The sequence below is a fragment of the Phacochoerus africanus genome, chromosome 6, assembly GCF_016906955.1.
Source record: "Phacochoerus africanus isolate WHEZ1 chromosome 6, ROS_Pafr_v1, whole genome shotgun sequence".
NCBI classification, from domain to species: Eukaryota; Metazoa; Chordata; class Mammalia; order Artiodactyla; family Suidae; genus Phacochoerus; species Phacochoerus africanus.
The window spans coordinates 99,822,653-99,842,089 of record NC_062549.1 but is presented as its reverse complement, the minus strand read 5'-3'; the positions used below and the strand labels follow the sequence as shown (position 1 = coordinate 99,842,089).

Here is a 19,437-nt window from a genome sequence, read left to right as displayed (position 1 = left end):
GGGAACAATTTTTCTCAAGATGTTTGAGATCTTAATGGATAGTATTTGAGAAAAATAATCCAGGAGGTGCAAAGACAAGTTCTTTCTGTAACTCATACTCCTTAACACTTCCAAGAGAAAAGAGCACAGGAGAAATGAGGGTTTATGATTGCTGGATTATAAATACCAATAAAAATTGAATAGACATACCTATTATTTATTGTAGGTATGTCTGCTGTGACCCTACATGCGCTTCATGGAATATAGAGATGAGGCTTGGAGAATGCAAGGAAATCCCTTTCAAGGACTAATACAATTATTGCTAGATTCCTTACCTCTGATCCCATACATACTGGTCACTAGGATGATTTCAAAAGCAAGAAAGCTGACTTTCATCTTTTTCCTATCTGATCCAAAAGAGCAAATCATAGCCTGTTTCTATTTCTAAAAGAAAAGTGTATAATTGTTAAATGGAAGGTGTAATTGCAGGAACATTAAATTTCCCAAACTCAGCTTAGGAGTATAAAGGAGATTATAGAAACAAAGAGAAAATATGTCTTAGATCAACAAAAATTGTCCCAAAGGGGAATGCTTCAGCTGTACTCCAAATCATTCACTCCTATTTCACCCAGGAAAAAGGTGGGGAAAGAGAACAGTATTAAAAACACACGAAGCTGATCACTGATTCTCTTTACCCTCCTGTAGTCACTCAAGATTCCAATTAGAAAATGCCAAAATGCCAGAGTCTTGTCCAGTTTTCCTGATTAAAACTCATGCTCTAATAATCGATGTGGAGGAAGAGGAAAGAAAAGAGAGAAAATAAATGTGAATCTAAGGTAGTAAACAGCAGTAACTTTGTGGGAGTAGGAGGAGCTTGGCCCTCACCAAATTGGACAGATAGTGTTTCCAAAGAGCAAAATGATGGGAGGAGACAAAGGACGGGAATATGTATTGCTTTCTGCCAATCTTTGTAAGCAGGAAGATCTGTATACAGGGATTAACTAAGCTAGAAGTGGCGGGGGTGGGGGGAAAGGAGTTAAAAGAGAATACTGAAAGATAAGCAACTTCGACCCTTGACCCCTTCAGTAGACTACATCTGGAAAGCTGGACTACTGGTATGGTATGGTATTTATGCCCCAGAAACAATACAGATGATGAACCCCCACAGATTGTGTTTATAATTCCTCTCTTGTTTCTGGGAAGTTTCTCAGTAACGATTTAAAAAAAAATAAGAAACCAGATCTCCACTTTCTTCCAAGTAATAAAGTAAGGAAGCCTCAAAATGAAGTACCATTTTGAGGCAGAGGAGGAATAAGGTAGGGGAGCAGAGCGGGGAGGTATAGGTGAGGAAAGATCTAGTTATTAGAAGAACAACTCAGCACCAGGTAGGCCCCGCTCAAGATAGACCAAAGCCAGAGTCTTCATTTTCATGGCCTGTTGGGTCCAAGAGAAAGCAAGAATGAGGATGAGGGTGGGGCACTCCATCCTTATTCAAGCTCCCTATTATTTTAAAAGAAGGAGACATGAACACTTAGTCAATTGTTTTGTGCTATTGAAATGACTACACAGAGTTATTGGGAATGTAAAAGCCAATGTAGCTCCAAAGACAGTTTGCTCTTCTTATAAAGTAGTGTGGAGAGGTTTCAAAAGCAACTACATCCAAAAACTACAAGTAAGAAAAGGGATCTCTCAGCAAATAAGAATCCAGGTGTAGAATTTATACACACACATATATATATGTATATATATATTTTTTAAGTATAAAATTGAGAAAGTATATACAGAAATCACACTAAGTCTTAGAAAGGATGTATAAAAAAAAGGGCTTGGAGAAGATGGAGAATATGCAGGTGGATGCTTAGCAGTTGGAAGAATGCATATTGCCCAACTGCCCAGCAGCCAGCATGAGAATATCTTTCTTCTCCTTGTGGAAGCGCAGCTCCTTGCCTGCCAGCCGGGCTTCATCCAGCTCCCGCTCAGTAGAAGCCAGCTCTCTAGACAGTGCTCCTGGCACACTCTGTTCCCGGCTCACCCAGTCCAATGCCATTTGGTGGCGAATATCATCATCTAGGGCTCGGTGTGAATAATGAGCCAACACTTCCTAGAAGGGGGAGAAGAAGGTGAAAATCATGGACAAAGTAAAGGTTCATACCACACTGACCTACTGGGATGAGGAATGCTCAGTCCTTGGGTCCTAATGAAAATCAGTGCTGGAGTCCTCTGAGTGTTAAAGGAAACTTCCCGGTAGGAGAAGCAAGGCAGGTAAAAGAATCATAGTTAAGATTTAAATAGAAAAGATTATAGGAATGAAGAGGGCAATTTCAATATGCCCAAACGTATAGCCTTGATTATTATTTCTCTTTTTTTCCTGACTATTTTTTTTCTACTTTTTTTGTTTTTTTTTTTTTAGGGCCATATCTGTGGCATATGGAAATTCCCAGGCTAGGGGGCTTACTGGAGCTGCAGCTGCCAGCTACAGCCACAGCAAGGCTGGATCCTTAACCCACTGAGCGAGGCCAGGGATCAAACCTGCATCCTCATGTTTACTAGTAGGGTTTGTTACCACTGAGCCACAATGTGAACTCCTACATTTTTTAAAATTAAAGTATAGTTGATTTACAATATTATGCCAATTTCTGCGGTACAGGAAAAAGACACATTCCTTTTCTTTCTTTTTTTTTTTGTCTTTTGTCTTTTGTCTTTTGTTGTTGCTATTTCTTGGGCCGCTCCCGCGGCATACATATGGAGGTTCCCAGGCTAGGGGTCCAATCGGAGCTGTAGCCACCGGCCTACACCAGAGCCACAGCAACGCTGGATCCGAGCCGCGTTTGCAACCTACACCACAGCTCACGGCAACGCCGGATCGTTAACCCACTGAGCAAGGGCAGGGACCGAACCCGCAACCTCATGGTTCCTAGTCGGATTCGTTAACCACTGCGCCACGACAGGAACTCCTCCTTTTCTTATATTATCTTCCATCATGGTCTTTCCCAAGAGATTGGATATAATTCCCTGTGCTACACAGGACCTCATTGCTTGTCCATTCTAAACATAATAGCTTACATCTATCAACCTCAAACTCCCAGTCCATCCTACTCCCTCCCTCCTCCCCTTTGGCAACCAGAAATCTGTTCTGTATGTCTGAGAGTCTGTTTCTATTTTTTAAATAGGTTCGTTTGTGCCATATTTTAGATTCCACATATAAGTGATATCATATGGTATTTGTTTTTCTCTTTCTGACTGACTTCACTGAGTGTAATAATCTCTCGTATCCATGTTGCTGCAAATGGCATTACTTTGTTCTTTTTATGGCTGAGTAGTATTCCATTGTGTATATATACCACATCTTCTTAATCCACTAAATATAGAACCACCATATGATTCAGAAATCCCACACTTCTTTTTTTAATGGCCACACCCATGGCATATACAAGTTCCTGGCCAGGGACTGAATCCAAGCCACAATTGCAGCAATGTTGGACACTTTAATCCACTGTGCTGAGCCAGGGAACAAACCTGAGCTTTCACAGCAACCTGAGCCACTGCAGTTGAACTCTTAACCCACTGTGCGACAGTGGGAACCCCTAGGCCTGCTTATTTCTAACATATCAGGCACCTCAAAATAGTCCTGCCAGATTCCCTTCAGTCATAGGAACTTACCTGCCGAGAGCACTGTCTTTCCCTCATGGCCTTAAGGCTGCCATTCCAGTGCAGCAGTTGAAAAACTGTCATTAGCTCCTGAAGGAAGAAAATATGAAGTGCCAGGACAGTGGTTTTATATTGGGAGGTTGTATCAGAATTAAATGGGGAAATGTTCAAAAATGTATTTGTGGAAGCATCTCATACCAACTCTGATATGTCCTTGGGAGAAGGAAGATATTCATATTTTGAATTTTTTTTTTTTTTTTTTTTGCTTTTTAGGACCACACCTACGGCATATGGAGGTTCTCAGGCTAGGGGTCTAATTGGAGCTACAGCTGCCAGCCTACACCACAGCTCACAGCAACGCCAGATCCTTAACCCAATGAGTGAGGCCAGGGAATGAAGCTGCAGCCTCATGGTTCCTAGTCGGATTCGTTTCCACTGCACCACGATGGGAACTCCACTGAAAAATATCCTGATAACCTTCTCTCCCTTCCTTTCCCATTGAGTATCAGTGAGTTAGGGGTTAGTAGGAGGTGTGTGTGTGTGTGTGCATGTGTGTGTGTGTGTGTGTGCGCATGCACATACTACATATATAGTATAATATATATAAACAGTATATATACTGTCTGTGTGTATCTATATAAACAGTATATATACTATGCCCATGCGTAAAATCTAACCCATGTTGTTAGAGCCAGGGAAGTAGGTGGAATAGTATAGTACCTGGAACTCCAACATTGACTTGCCCTTGTTGGATTCCAACATGAATCGGAAGGCACCAATCCCTGTATTTGGATTGTCAGCTTCCTCCCTGTTGCCCTGGTAACAGAGGAAAGGAAAAGACAAATTGATTTTCAATCAGGATTAGTATCTCGAGCAGCACTGTCCAAGAAAAATATAATGCAAACCACATAAATTTAGTTGCCATATCACAGTAAAAATAAATAATAAATATTAATTTTAATAGCATATTTATTTAACCTAACATGTTCAAAATATCATTTCAATTGTAATTAGTATAAAAATTATTAATGAAACATCTTTTTTCTTGTACTGTTTTCAAAATCTGGCATCTCTTTCATGCTTACATGCTTACAGTACATCTCAATTCATGCTAGCCATATTTCAAGTGCTTTATAGGTATATGTGGCTAGTGGCTATTCTGCTGGTCAGCACAGTCCTAGAGGGACTCCAAACTCATTTTAACTTGGGTGATAGACAAAGGTCAATTTGATTTTCCCTATTTTACAAAGGGGGAATACCAAGACATAGAGAAGAGTACTGATTCAGCCAAAAGTGTTCAGCTTGCAGGACTGAACTAGCCTAGAGGACAACTGGCAAATCCCACAATGGGAACTCCAGTAAATGCATTTTAAAGGGAAACAGTAAAAGGCACAAGCATGGCAAATTCTGGGTGGCAATTTGGCCTCCTGGACATTTTCCTCGTGTGTCTTCTACTGGTAACGTGACTCTGCAGGGGTAGAACTAAGATACACTGTCTAACCTGCAAGCCTGGTGAATGCAAAAAACAATAGGGTATAGAAGTTAAGAGCATGGACAGGAGCTCTTGCTAGTCTTGTGACCTGATGAAGTCATTTAACCTCTCTGTCCCTCAGTTTCCTTATCTGTAAATGAGAATAATCCTGGATCTATCTTATAGGATTGTTTTAAGAGTTAGAGATTTTTTAAAATATCAGTTTAAAAGGGGGGAGTTCCTGCCGTGGCACAACGGGATTGGTGGCTTCTCAGGAGCACTGGGTTGCAGGTTTGATCCCTGGCCCTGGCGCAGTGTGTTAAAGATCTGGCATTGCCACACCTAGGCTGTGATTGTGGCTTGGATCTGATCCCTGGCCCCAGAACTCCGTATGCCAAGGGGTGGCCAAAAGTGAAAATTAATTAATTAATTTTTAAAAAGGATAAATGTAGTCTGACAACTCCAATCACATAATGTGGGTGCATTATTGTATTGGACCTGGTGTCCATTTACACAATCTAAATCCATTCTGGTATTGGCTCTGTTTAGGTGCTATTTGGTGGTAGTTTCACATTATTGGAGATAACTTTCAGATGGTGGAGCTTTCTGGGGCTTCCAAAATAAGGGCATCTCCCTGTTTACTGGTGACCCTTTTGTCAAACTGATCTAGAATAATAAGGCCAGGAGACTACCTAGAACAGAGGGATCCAGCTTTCTCCTCCTGCTTCCTGAGGGGTTTCTTGCTCTTTCCAGCTAGTTCTATAACCATTCCCCCACCACTTCCCCAAATAAGAACTTTATTCCGCTCTCTTTGAGCAAGGGTACACTGGGTAGAGGTCAGAAGCAAATCAAGTTATATTCAAAACCAGTTTATTGTGGGGCACTTTATCATGGGGTTTTAGTGTATATGTATCACACCTTAAATAATGCCAAGCATGTAGTAAGCATACCATAAGTGCTAGTTTATTAATATTAATTTGTTTCCACTGTGTCAGATTAACGCAAAGTCAGAACTACTCAGAGTCGGCCCACTTCATTTTGCGGCTCATGAGAAACAATCAAGCCATGTGTAGTTGATCTTTGTGGTGAAGCAAAGATCACAAAATTTGGATTTAGAAGTGAAAAGCTAGAGAGAGGAAGAGAAAAAAGGCGGCAATTTTCATTATTAGGATTTCGGGCTCTGAAGCAAGCAACTGTTTTCATTTTTGTCTTTACTTGTTCAATGTTATACCTTATTCAATAACTCCAAAGTTTTCCATGATACAACACACAGAAAATAATGATCCTATCTGTATAGCCAAGTGGGTATACAGAGAAAACTGCAGGGCTGAAGAGTCCATCTGCCCCAGGCTTCGCTTAGTTCCCGAGAGTTGAAAGGTCAACAACACACACATCTGTAACCTATTTGGAGTACACCAGAGTGGCATGGTCCCCACTGGCAAGTTCCACCTCATAACACTTCTACACCTGAGAAGGTTATAAATGAACTCCATTTATTCAATAAACATTAATCATAGAATACTTGATTAGTCGTAGGAACATAAGAATGCAATTGGAAAGGAATTAGAGTTAATTTTAATTTAACCTACTTATTTTACAAATGAGGAAACTCAGACCCACAGAGGCTGGGTGATTTGTCAAAAGACATAGTATGTATAGTGTCAGATTCAGCACTTCTTCTTTTTTTGGCCACATTTCCCTCATTTATTAAATCAATGTGAAGCGAGCTTTTTCTATTACTTGCATCCAAAGGCATCTAAACAGAGAACATGTGCTAAGTGTTGGTATATATTCTCTTTTATCCAATAACAGGTATAATTGTTATCCTATTTTTCAGGTGAGGAAACTGAGACAGTTTAAGTAACTTCTTCAGTCACATGACAAGTAGAACCATAATTTCAAAATAATAAGTTCAGAGCCCATGCTCACAACCACTGCTTTCTATTATCCAAACTAATGTTTTGTTTTATAATACATTAGGTGACTTAAGAGTGAAAAATGTACTTTATTAACTTTAATTGATTTGATTAATATAAAAATGGCTTTATTCCCTGCAGATACTCTTGACTGGGGCTAAGAGTAATAGGAGAAAAACAGATGGATCCTAGGCAACAGAACGATTATGATTCAAAATGTTCAACACTGGAGTTCCCCGTTGTGGCGCAGTGGTTGACGAATTCGACTAGGAACCATGAGGTTGAGGGTTCGATCCATGCCCTTGCTCAGTGGGTTAAGGATCCGGCGTTGCCGTGAGCTGTGGTGTAGGTCACAGACGCGGCTCAGATCCCGCGTTGCTGAGGCTCTGGCGTAGGCCGGCGACTACAGCTCCGATTGGACCCCTAGCCTGGGAACCTCCATATGCCCCATGAGCGGCCCAAGAAATGGCAAAAAGACCAAAAAAAAAAAAAAAAAGTTCAACAGTAACCTACAAACCAGATAATGGAAGTTTAATATATATAATTGTATTCTTTTTTTTTTTTTTTGGTCTTTCTGCCTTTTCTAGGGCCTCTCTCCGCGGAATATGGAGGTTCCCAGGCTAGGGGTCCAATCAGAGCTGTAGCCACTGACCTACACCACAGCCACAGCAACGCCAGATCTGAGCTGCATCTGCGACCTACAACCACAGCTCACGGCAACGCCGGATCCTTAACCCGCTGAGCAAGGCCAGGGATCGAACCCGAAACCTCATGGTTCTTAGTCGGATTCGTCAACCACTGCACCACCGCGGGAACTCCTGTAATTGTTTTTTAAATGCAAAGAAAACAGAAACACAAAATTGGTCTGACTTTATTTCCCTATCAATGGTCTTGTGCAGAGGAAGGAAGAAGACAGTGCTAAGTCTTAAAATGTACCTCTAAACTAGAAAAATCTATATGTGGACTTGGGTTCCAGTCTTGGCTCAGCCATTTACAAGCTATATTACTTTAGACGAAACTTCACTTCTTTGTTCTTAGTTTCCTTATTGTAAAATAAGGGTAATAACAGTAGTTAGATCTCATAGGATATTGTGAAGATCAAATGAGTTAAAATACATATAAATCCCCTAGAATAGCCCCTGGCACAAAATAAATACTCAATTAGGATTAGCTTAGGTTATTACCATCATCATTATCATTTGGAAGAACAGATGTTCTTCTTAAAGAGAGTAAATAAATTATGCTCCCAATCCTGGAAATGTAAAAAGACAAGACACTGTATTATACAGTGTTCTTTATTAATAAGATAAATAATGAAGGCAGGAAACAAGTACAAATAAAAACAGTCATATAAAACAAACAAACAAAAAGAGCAGTGAAAAAAGAAGGGAATAAGGTCTTAAACCAAAATTGGGAAAAGTGAAATTCAAACTCAATTTTTATTTTGTGTGTTCCTCTAATGTTCCATAAATCTTTTTAAATTTTTTTATTGGAATATAGTTGACTAAAGTTCCAAAAATCTTGAAATAAAGGTTTCTAGATACCAAAGAGACACAATGAAAGGAAAAAAATAAAAAAAAACATAAACACACACATAGAATCAGAGACTGAGATGTGTGGAGTGTGTAACACAAAAGACTGACAGAAGAAATAAACAGAAAGAACAGACATTTAGGCAGGAAAGAAAACCAAGAATTCATGCTCTGTTTCCCGGTAATATACAAGACTTCCCAACCAGCCAGTTCTCCTATCCCCCACCCTCCTTCCTTCCAACTGCAAGTAACTTACATTGAAAGATGCCAGGGCCTCAGAGACACTCTTCTCAATGAACTCATCAGTGATTCTTCGGGAAGGATGTTCATTAAACACAGAATTCATTAGAGCAATCTTTGCAGCACTCCTCCGGGCTTCGGCTTTTGTGGGGCAAAACTAGGCAGGGTAGAGAGAGAAAATATGTGTATATGTGCATCTGTGAGAAAGGAAGGAAAAATAGGAGGGAAACACTTGGGATAGAAGACACTGGGATGCTCTTTGGAGAAATCAATTTGTCCAACACACCCTCCAAAATTTTTATTGTAAAACGGCCGGGGCATTTGGAAACATACATTTGATGCAACACCCTGAAGTGATTAAGGATCGAGAGACAGCTGTAGCTCATACCAAATTGAATGCCGAATAAAGAAGACTGCTGAAGTCAGCATATAATCACTGGATATGAAAAATGCCCCATTGTAAACCGTCAACAGAATTATTTACTCAAAAGCCAGATTCTGGCCAGTCTGTTATAAATCTGTATCTTGTTCTCTTACTCTGATGACAGGCAAGATTTTTTTCATCCCTCTAGATAACCTAAGATTAAAACAAAGCTATGTCTAGGCTGCTCTGAGGAGGAAACCTCTAGTCTCTACAAGAAGCACCCATCAGGGATTCTTGGACTTTCCTCTTAGTTATGCGGAGACAATTTCCCCAATAATGCAGTAAGCTAGGGAGCATCCCTGAACAGAGTCTAAGGTCTGAGGAAGGATTTTATAGCCTTTTTTTTCTCCCCAGCAGAAGCAAAGAGAAGAGAGGTGCGGAAAGGAAAGCTGACCCTCAGAAAACAAGAAAAAATAAAAAATTACTTCATGTTTTTACATTGTATCCAACATAGGTATCATTCAACAAGCCCGATTTTCCCAGACATCTTAAATCACTCAATTTCAGATCCCTAACCACCTTTCTAATTCATCTTCACTGGCTGCCTCAAAGGTCTCTGTGCCCTTTGTCATTTATGATTACAATTAGAGAAAAAGAAGAAAGCAATGCGATAGTGTAAAAAGTAGACCTGGATATGCTTGCTACTTAACCATCCTTAATATCAGTAATTCCCAGTTTCCTTTGGCTGACAGGTCTCTCTGAGACAGCACATGGAGTTTGGTACATTAACCCTAAGCCTTCTTCCTTCTTTAGTTTCTCGATACTTCTCTGCTATTTATTAGCCTGCTGCCCGCTCTACTGTACAGTGCTATTTTTTGAAAAGTCATCTGTGAAGAAAACCACCAGGAGAAATTTCACCTGCCAAAGTGTATGTAAAAGATATAAGCTAAAAGGGGCCAAGAGAGAAAATTCTACTCTTCCAGGAAATAACAGAAATCAAATTACTAGTCCAATTTGGGGCATCACCATAAGATTATCAAATCCTTGCCCAACAGTATGTTGGGGTGGGAGAAGGAAGGAAAGATGTTATTATTATTATTATTTGGTTTTGAGGGCCACATGCATGGCATATGGAGGTTCCCAGGCTAGGAATCTAATCGGAGCTACAGCTGCCAGCCAAAGCCACAGCCACAGCCACACCAGATCCCAGCTGCGTCTGCAACATACACCACAGCTCACGGCAATGCCAGATCCTTAACCCACTGAGAGAAGCCAGGGATCGAACCTGCAACCTCACAGTTCCTAGTCAGATTCGTTTCCATTGCGCCATGATGGGAAGTGCAAAGGAAAGATGTTGTTTTTTAGAAGAAAAATATAAACATTAACCATCTTGGGCATGTATTTATTTCTTTGAAATGGCTGGGGTTCTAAGGGAAATTTAGTCACTTGGTTTGAAATGAAGCTTCCTTAGGACTGTTTCTGTTTGAGGCAGGAACTGCACTGCAATGGCACTCATTCATGTAATAGATTCATTAAGGGCCTGTTCTGTGCTGGGCACTGAGTTTAGTGGTAGAGATTTAAAACCGAACAGGAAAGAAGACAGACGCTATCTCTGCTTCTATGGAACACAGATCACTAGGAGAGATAAACAATCAATTACAGTATGTTCTGATAAGTGATATGATATGGGAATTTCAAGGTACTATGGAAGCACATAGCAGGGAGCATAGCTTTGTCTAAGGGTTATAAAAGCCATGTGGAAAACAGAACGGAAGTGTCTAGTCTCTTCTCTCAATTCCTATTCAGGTTCTAAGTTGATATTTCAGGAGGCTACTTTCCTGAGTGCAGTGTGAAAAATCCACCTTTGATAATATTCACACGGGTGAAATTTCTCATTACTGTATGATAGCATCAGCTCTTTTCATCATCATATATTACAGGTCTTTCATATAACTCTAGAATGCTAGTACTAGAAATGCTGGTTAGAAATAAATAATCTAATCTATCTCCTTCATGCTATAGATAGGGAAACTGAGGCCCAGAGAAATTTCTTGACTTGCCCTGCTGGCAGTCAAGGGAATGAGAATTGGACCTCCTAACTCATAAGTACTATTTCCGCCATGCAGAGTCCCTCTCCTTTGAACTCTGAGAGAACTCATACATTGCTTTCCTTAGTAGTAGCCTATGAAAAAGTACTGGGGCAAAGAATACTATTCTCTGTCCTCAGAAAGAGATAGCAGGAAGTGGAAAAGCCAGATCAGAACATGAGTTAGGTGCTAATAGTCTGCTTTTCTTTCAGCCTAGCAAAATTCAAACCCACTCTGAATTTGAGCATGGTTAAAAGAAAAGCAAGCTGCTGAGGTTCTTTTCTGGTTAAATAAGCCTCAGATTCTTATCGGGATGATTTGCCCAGAATTGGTCCAAGTCCTCATATATGTGACTTTAGAAATGTAATGGCCAAAGGGATAAAGTCATTACTAGCACCTAAGCATTATCTTTGCTACTGCTGCCTCACAACTCTTACCTGGAAACTCCCAAAGCAACTTCCCCCAGGCAAGGTGACATAGCAGACATAGGGCGGACTGTTGGAGGGAACCATCTCATAAACCACTAGAGCCCCATTCTTCAAGTCAGCCCCACGGGACTGTTTCATCTGCCAGAATTCCTGAAGTGCCTCCACCACATTCACTACAAAAAGAGAAGTAGGTAAGTTCAGCAATGAGAACACCTCCAGGTGGTGCTCTGCTTCAATACAATATCTGTAACCAGTACTTACATTAAGAGTCTATCTCACCGAGCTCCCTACCGATCACTGTTTAAAAGCATTTAAATTAATAAGCCTAGGCCATGATTAAGTTCATTTGCATAAGAAGACCGGAGTATGCCTGCCCTCCTCCCCCACCTCTCTAATTCACTCTTTTTTAATAGTTGATTTACAATGTTCCGTCCATTTCTGCTGTAAAGTACCCAGTTATACATATATATATACATTCTTTTTCTCACATTATCCTCCATCATGTTCCATCACAAATGATTAAATATAGCTCTCTGTGCTATACAGCAGGATCTCATTGCTTACCCACTCCAAAAGCTATAGTTTGTATTTACTAACCCCAAACTCCCAGCAGTTCACATTTTGATTATTCCTAGACACCAAAGGAGAATAACTTAAATATCAGAGGTCAGGGTTTCCAAGGTCAGCCTACCATTATCAGTGCCTGATGACATGCAAGCAGATTTTTCCACAATTGGTCAGCTGGCCTAGAATAGTAATAACCACCATGCTCATAAGTGCTAACATTTGCTTAACACATTGTATGTCACACATTTTCTGTGACTGCTTTACCCATTGAATCACAACAATCTTATGAGGCAGGTACTTTTATTATCCCCATTTTACAGATGAAGGACATGAAGTAAAGAGAGGTTAAATGACTTGCTCAAGGAAATAACAGCTAGAAAGCTGCAGATCAAGAATTCAAACCCAGGGAGTCTTGGTGCCAGAGTCAATGTTCTTAACCTTTATTGGGGAGGAAGTAAGAGAAAGGAGAGCCTTCAGATCATGTTCAAGGTCTGACACCTGTAGGAGCGAGGGAAGGCGGGAAGTTTAGATATGAGAATCTCAGACTGCAGCACAGTCCCAAGAAAGGTTTGGCCAGGCCAGTGGGAAGACCTCAAGCCAAAGGAATCTCACATCTCACTAGGATGTGCCTGAGTCAGTACCCTTGCTGTGTTCAGCCACTGACTGGGAGCAGCCCACAGGATCTGTGGCCTCAGTGCAGATCTGGTGATGCACTTAGAGGAAGGCTGCCAGTCGATTCTGCTCCCTGCAGCAGGCAACATGAACAGTCATTGTTACGGCGGCCACACACACATTAAGCAAAAATTTTAGCACTTAATACGTGCATAGCTCTATTAGAGATGCAAAGATAATTAATATCCATTCCCTGCTAAGAAGGTGTTCAAAATCTACTGGCCAATAACAACTTACATTACCTGCTCTGCAACTGAAGCAACAACTCCAGGTACCAGCCAGAGTTTGAAAAGCAGCATAAGCTCTTTACTAATACCCTGTATTTAACTGACTTTTTAAAATGTTCATTCTTCCATTAAAAGGCAGCCTGAAAAGGAAACTCTCTCTTTCCCACCCTTAGTTTTAGCAGGGGCTCTTCAAAGGTCACTGCTGCCCATAAAAGCTTAGCCACCTTTGTTCTTTTCATTGAGGTCTTTTCAGCCCCAGTTCCCTCTTTGAGAAAACTTAGCACAATGTGCTGGGTGACAGCTCTCCTGACAGGCACACAACAGGGAGAATATTGAAATAAAGAGGAAGGGGAGGAGACTGTTATAATGGAGAAGGTCCTATTAAGAAGCATATGTCCTTTCTATACCCAGTTAAATCCCTTTTGACACAGAGTACAGGACTATTTATTTGTTTACTTATTTTTATGGCCGCACCGCACAGCATTTGGAAGTTCCCAGTCCAGGGTTGAAGCCATGCCTCCGCAGCCACCCATGTTGCTGCAGTCAGATTCTTGACCCACAGCACCACAGCAGATACTTCCCAGGACTACTTTTTAATGATTACTCAAAGCCAAATGAAATTGGAAGTCTTATTTCAGATATATGAGCATGGAATGAGCAATGGGCAAAATGACCAGGAAAAAGGCAATTAATTTTGATCTGAACTTGAAAATGCTCATTCATATCTAGAGCTGAAAGGGACTTTTGAGATCATCTAGTCCAACTCAGGCTAAGGAACGGTGGATGACTTGGTTGAGGTCACACAACTGTGGCAGAATTGGGGCATGACTGTAGATATTCTGATGCCAATGTTCTGTCCAATGTGGAATCTTAACCCAGGGTCCAAGGTCCAGTCTATGGCTGAGCTTCACAGAGGTTCACAAGCCCCCTAAAACTCTGAGTAAAATTGTGTGTGTGTGCGCACACACGTATGAGTATTTACGTGTGTGTGTGTGTGTGTGTGTGTGTGTGTGTGTGTGTGTGTAGGGAGGATGCTCATGGTTCTTATCAGATTTTCAGTGAGGAACCATGGATATCATAAGGATGGTGCAAGGTCAGTGAGGTAAGAGGCTAGCCATTACTGAGACATACACATCTGACAGTGACAATAGGTTTTTGGAAGTCACTGATGGATACTGGGCTGAAAGGGACAAGAAAGACCAAGATAGGAATATTTAAGTGCTTGTACCATAATGTTGAACAAAAACAAGAAAAAGAAAACTTTTGTTTTTTTCCCTTAGGAGATAAAAGGCAAAAGAGATGGATTCTCTATCCACCAAAATAAAAATGTTAAAACAACACATGAAACTATAATAAAAATTTTACAAAATAAATACAATTTTGTAGTAGAGCAGCACCGATAAATAGATAATAAATAAAAACGAAATTGAGAGGTAAGTGAGAAGGTTCTCCCCGATCACAGAGGATGCTAGGAATAGTTTGGCTTGGCTTAATTCACATTATTATGAAGATAGGGAAGCTGGGTAATGATATTTCAACTGACATTTCCTATTTCAGTTTGTATAAGGCACCCCTGAATAGCCCACAGTGTACAGACTCTGGAAGGGAGAGAGGGATGGTAAAGTGACAATGACTTTGGGAGAGGACTATGGTGGGCTGAATAATGTCCCCTGCCAAGATGTTTATGTCCTAATCCCTGGAACCTGTGAATCTTAACCTATGTGGCAAAGACTCTGCAGATGTGCTTAGGTTATGGATCTTGAGATGGGGAAAATTATTGTGGATTATCTGGGTGGGCCCTAAATGCAATCACAGGTGTCCTTAGGGAAGGAGACTTGATGAAATACAGAAGAGGGAGTAGGCAGCGTAAACGTGGAGGCAGAGACTTGAGTGATGCAGTCACAGGCCAAGGAATGCTGGCAGCCACCTAAAGCTGGAAGAGGCAAGGAAACAGTCTCCCTGGGAGTCTCTGGAGGGAGCACAGAGCTGCCGTGATACCTTGACTTCAGCCCAGTGATGGTGATTTTGGACTTCTGGCATCCAGAACTGTGAGAGAACAAATTTCTATTGTTTTAAGCCACCAAGTTTGTGATAATTTGTTAGAGCACCCACGGGGAACTAACACAGGGTCTAATCCAACATTCCAAAAATGGGAAATATTCAGACCTATCATTTTAACTCCATGGTCACTTACAACAAAGAAGCTATCTGTTATTCCAAGTAAAAGGAACAACTAAACAGAAAATACCACATGATTCATTTGTTCACCCTAGTAGCTGGGCAGAATTCCAATCATGCAACCGTATTATGATATAAAGGGAAAACAATGATTTTTTTAAAAGATAGGTTTGAAGAGGACAACACAGAAGTTACAGAGCAAAGAAAGTGACTTGGTCATTCAGGCAATTGTGCCAATTTAGAGATTGCCAACTGTCAACTATTAGAAGAAGGGGTCTACTACTCAACATTCTGTAATAACCTATATGGGAAAAGAGTCTGGGAAAGAATCTGTATATGTATACGTATAACTGAATCGCTTTGCTGCACATCTGTACAACATTGTGTGTAAATCAAGTATACTCCAATATAAAATAAAAATTAAATTAAATGGAAAAAATTATTTTCCATTAAAAAAAGAAAGGGTCCATATGCCATGTGGAAAAAAGGGGGCAAATGAAACGGCAATGCTAACAATACCCATCAAATGTACAGTTTTCAAAGCATTTCCACAAGCATAATAAAAGCATAATAACTATGTACTGCAAGCTTTATATTCATTATCTCTTTGAAGCCATACAAAACTATTAAGATGGGTATTATAAAACCCATTTTACAAAAAGTGACCAAGTTAAGGAAGAGGCCACAGTGGCAGAACCAGGATTTAGAACCAATGTTTGTTTGCCTCCAAAAACCTACCCTCTCTCTGTTGTATCATCTTGTATTATTGCACCATTCATCCCCTCATATGCTCTATCAACTAGACTGTGAACTCCATGAAGACAGGGACTGAGCATTTACCTTGTTCACCACTGCGTCTGGTGATCAATAAATATTTGTTAAATGAATGAATGGAACAGATGAGGCCTAGAGAGATTAAGCAATTTATCTAAGATCACACAGCCACTATTTGATAGGGCCAGGTTCTCTGATTCCAAATCCTATGCACTATTAACTGATTAAGATCCTCTAGCATACTGAGCTTTGTGTGTATCTTGGGCAGGGACTGGGTGGGGGGGGACAGCTATGGGATAAACAAGTGAAATAACAGAAGAATTAAAAAAAAAAAAAAAAACCTGTAGGAGTTTCCATAGTGGCACAGCAGAAATGAATCTGACTAGGAACCATGAGGTTGTGGATTTGATCCCTGGCCTCGCTCAGTGAATTAAGGATTTAGCGTTGCCATGAGGTATGGTATAGGTCACAGACACGGCTCGGATCTGGTGTTGCTGTGGCTGTGGTGTAGGCCAGAAGCAACAGCTCCGATTAGACCCCTAGCCTGGGAACCTCCATATGCCGCAGATGCAGCCCTAAAGAGACAAAAAGACAAAACAAACAAACAAACAAACAAAAACCTCTGCTGATATCCTACATAAGTGAAGGTAAAGCTGAAGACCATGCCTGGAAAAGGTGAATTTGGAGTAGTTAGGAAGAAGATGAAGGACGTGAATTGAAAATGATGCAGTAAAGCATTGCTGGATTGGGGAACAGTGTGGGCAAAGACGAAAGCAAATTATATTCAGGGGACTAAAGCCAGCCCCCAAATACCATGCCATCAGTCCCAAGGGCACAGGCCAATGGCAGCTTTGCCTATTAATTGAAGCAGAATAAGTGATTCCATGTGGTGAAGGACTTCTGAGCCAAATCAGCAGAGATTCTGCTTGCCTGAAGCTGAACTATCTGCCAAACTTTCCCAAAGTACTGGCTGGAGACCCAGACTGGAAATGAGAAACTCAAGAATAATGAGAAAGACTGTGGTGGGAGGTAGGGAGGTTGGAGAAAAGAATTGCTGAAGAGTCTGAATCCTGACCGATTGCTCTTTGTCAGTACGATCCCCTTGTTCCCTTATCCTTTCTAAGGAAATGAAAAAGCTTTTAGAGAATGCCCAGTTTAGACCAGAGCCTACCCAGGTAACACAGACAAGAAAAAGGATACACTCCTCTACAATTTTAATAAACACCTGTAAGTTTCTAAGAAGGGTTCAGATTCAGGGTAAGCATGCCTATGCCCAGAGGCAAAGACCTTCCCTTGGTTTCCATTTAAAAGAGATCTGAAGCAAAAGGACAATAGCTAGTGGCAATTCCATTACATAGCTCTGTTAAATCAGGAATTAAATTAGAAAAACAATTATATTTCCTCATGATGAATTTCAGGATCATATGCATGTGTATTCCCAGCACCTAGCAGAGAGCCTGCCCCATGGTAGGAGTTCAAAATGTTGAAGAACAAAGAGAAATTGATAGTAAATGTATCATTAGGTACATATAACAAAATGGATCTGTTTTCCTAGGAATCACTCTTGAGTTTACACTGTTAGGATTTAACAGTGGGAAGAAACGAGACATATTCTCCCCAAAGAAATATTAATAAATTTGAGAGAATACTTACCATTTTTAAAGTACCCATTATGTGTTAGGTGTTTTAGTCTGCATCATAATCATTGGGGAAGCTGAAGTTTAGTGAGGTTAAGTCACTTCCACAGAGACATAGCTGGAAAGTGACAGAGATTTAATCTGGGATCTAATCCAGATTTGCCTGACTCCAAAGCCTGTGTGTGCTCTTTTCACTGCACTTTCTCAGGGGGGAAAAAAGTCATTTTTATCTATAAAAAAGCCCCATAACCATCCTCTGCATTATTGTGAAGCCAGAAAGTTAAAGATATAGTCACTTCCAGGTCAGGCAGGACCTGGCCAAGCAAAGAGAAGTGATGTCTTGGAAATTCCAGACCTGAATTCTGTAGCCCATACTCTTTAGTATATATTCCTTGTTACACTATAAGCCTGGAACTCAAACTTGGGAAATTCTGCACCAGTTAAGCAAAAACAACAAAGAACAAAGTCCTCACATTCCCCTTTTCAGAAACCCTGGAAATAAGGCATCTTTAAGATGAAGATTTCTAATGGAAATAAGGTTTCTGCCTGGCTCCTTTCCACTGAATTTAACATTAGAGAGCCAAGGCCTGGGATTTATCCTCAGCTCCTGGGCAAGGGCCAGGGAAACAGAGCCAGACAGACAGAGAGGCCGGAGTTGTAAGGGTCCATATTAAAAAAGACACCAAAGTGAGGTTCTAAGTCACAGGAAGCTGGTGTGGAATCAATCAGTGGGATGGGTCCAGATTTAAATGCACAATTTTAAGTGACTTGCGAAAACACTGCCTAATTCCCCCAGCAAATCTGAAGTTGCACTGGAAATCTCAGAGTGACATTTAGTAAGAAAAGAATTTAAAAGTCAAGGTTAAGGAGATGGAGTAAATTAGCAGGGAACCCAGGAATTGCTCAGACCACAGAAGAAAGACTGAGAGGATACAAATGAGAACTATCTTGGATCTGAGATAAAGGATAGGATCCCACACAAAGGGGACTAGTCACTAAAGGCAGAGAGATAAATGTTAAGGCATTAAGCTACAGGAGGAATTCCATTTCTAAAGGAGAAAAGGTCAGGAAGAAAGAGAGGGTTACATCTGCCAGAAGGGGTCCCTGGAGACTATAGTAGTAACTCAATAAAGGGGGGGGGGGGGGCTTAAACGTGTGTATGAATGTCTACGTCTGTGCGTGTGCGTGTGTGTAGCCCAGAAGGAAACTCCCCAAAAGGAAATGCATGTGAGGGCTCTGCGCCAGGAAAAGCGATCCAGAGGACTGTGGGAGCCAGGCTCCCTTACAGAGGGTGTCCCGCAGAAGGCCAGACCCGCAGACTCACCTCGGCCATAGCCTTGCGTATGCTTGGCGAAGCTCCTCACAACGGCCTCCACGGCCTCCCGCAGCACCGCTGGGCTGCCGGCGGCGCCGGGGGGCATCGGCAGCCCAGCAGCCCCCGACAGGAGCAGAGGCGGCGGAGGCGGCGCGGGGGGCGGCGGGGCCGGCGGGGGGCCTGCTGGGGGTGTGGCGGTGGCAGCTGCGGCCCCAGTCACTCCTGGCCGAAGTGCTCTCAGAGTGCCCCTCCCGCTAGTGCCCACTCCGGGCTGCAGCCGCTGCGCTCGTAAGGTCTCCATCCCGGCCGCCAGTGGAGTAGCGGCCCGGTGCCTGCCAGCCTGGCGAGCTAACGGTCCCAACCACCCCAGCCAGCGAGCGCCCAGGGACTGAAGGAGGTGCC

The 19,437-nt window shown here is 41.6% G+C and overlaps 1 protein-coding gene across 1 annotated transcript; it reads right to left on the bottom strand.

Moving 5' to 3' along the window:
• Positions 1 to 1,512: 1,512 nt before the first annotated feature.
• Positions 1,513 to 19,437, bottom strand: LIX1L (limb and CNS expressed 1 like). Its single transcript, XM_047784806.1, has 6 exons — positions 19,045 to 19,437; positions 11,675 to 11,838; positions 8,803 to 8,943; positions 4,348 to 4,443; positions 3,640 to 3,717; positions 1,513 to 2,080 (listed from the first exon to the last, which is right to left on the bottom strand). Exons 1-6 carry the CDS (start codon positions 19,334 to 19,336, stop codon positions 1,838 to 1,840), a joined length of 1,014 nt encoding a protein of 337 aa, XP_047640762.1. The 5' UTR covers positions 19,337 to 19,437; the 3' UTR covers positions 1,513 to 1,837.

Excerpts from the sequence above, each read along its gene's own strand:
- LIX1L (XM_047784806.1), bottom strand. The coding sequence starts at position 19,336 with ATGGAGACCTTACGAGCGCAGCGGCTGCAGCCCGGAGTGGGCACTAGC. Across the intron at positions 4,444-8,802 it reads AGGCCCTGGCATCTTTCAAT|GGCAACAGGGAGGAAGCTGA; the intron begins GTAAGTTACTTG and ends CTCTGTTACCAG. Across the intron at positions 3,718-4,347 it reads AGTCAATGTTGGAGTTCCAG|GAGCTAATGACAGTTTTTCA; the intron begins GTACTATACTAT and ends TTCTTCCTTCAG.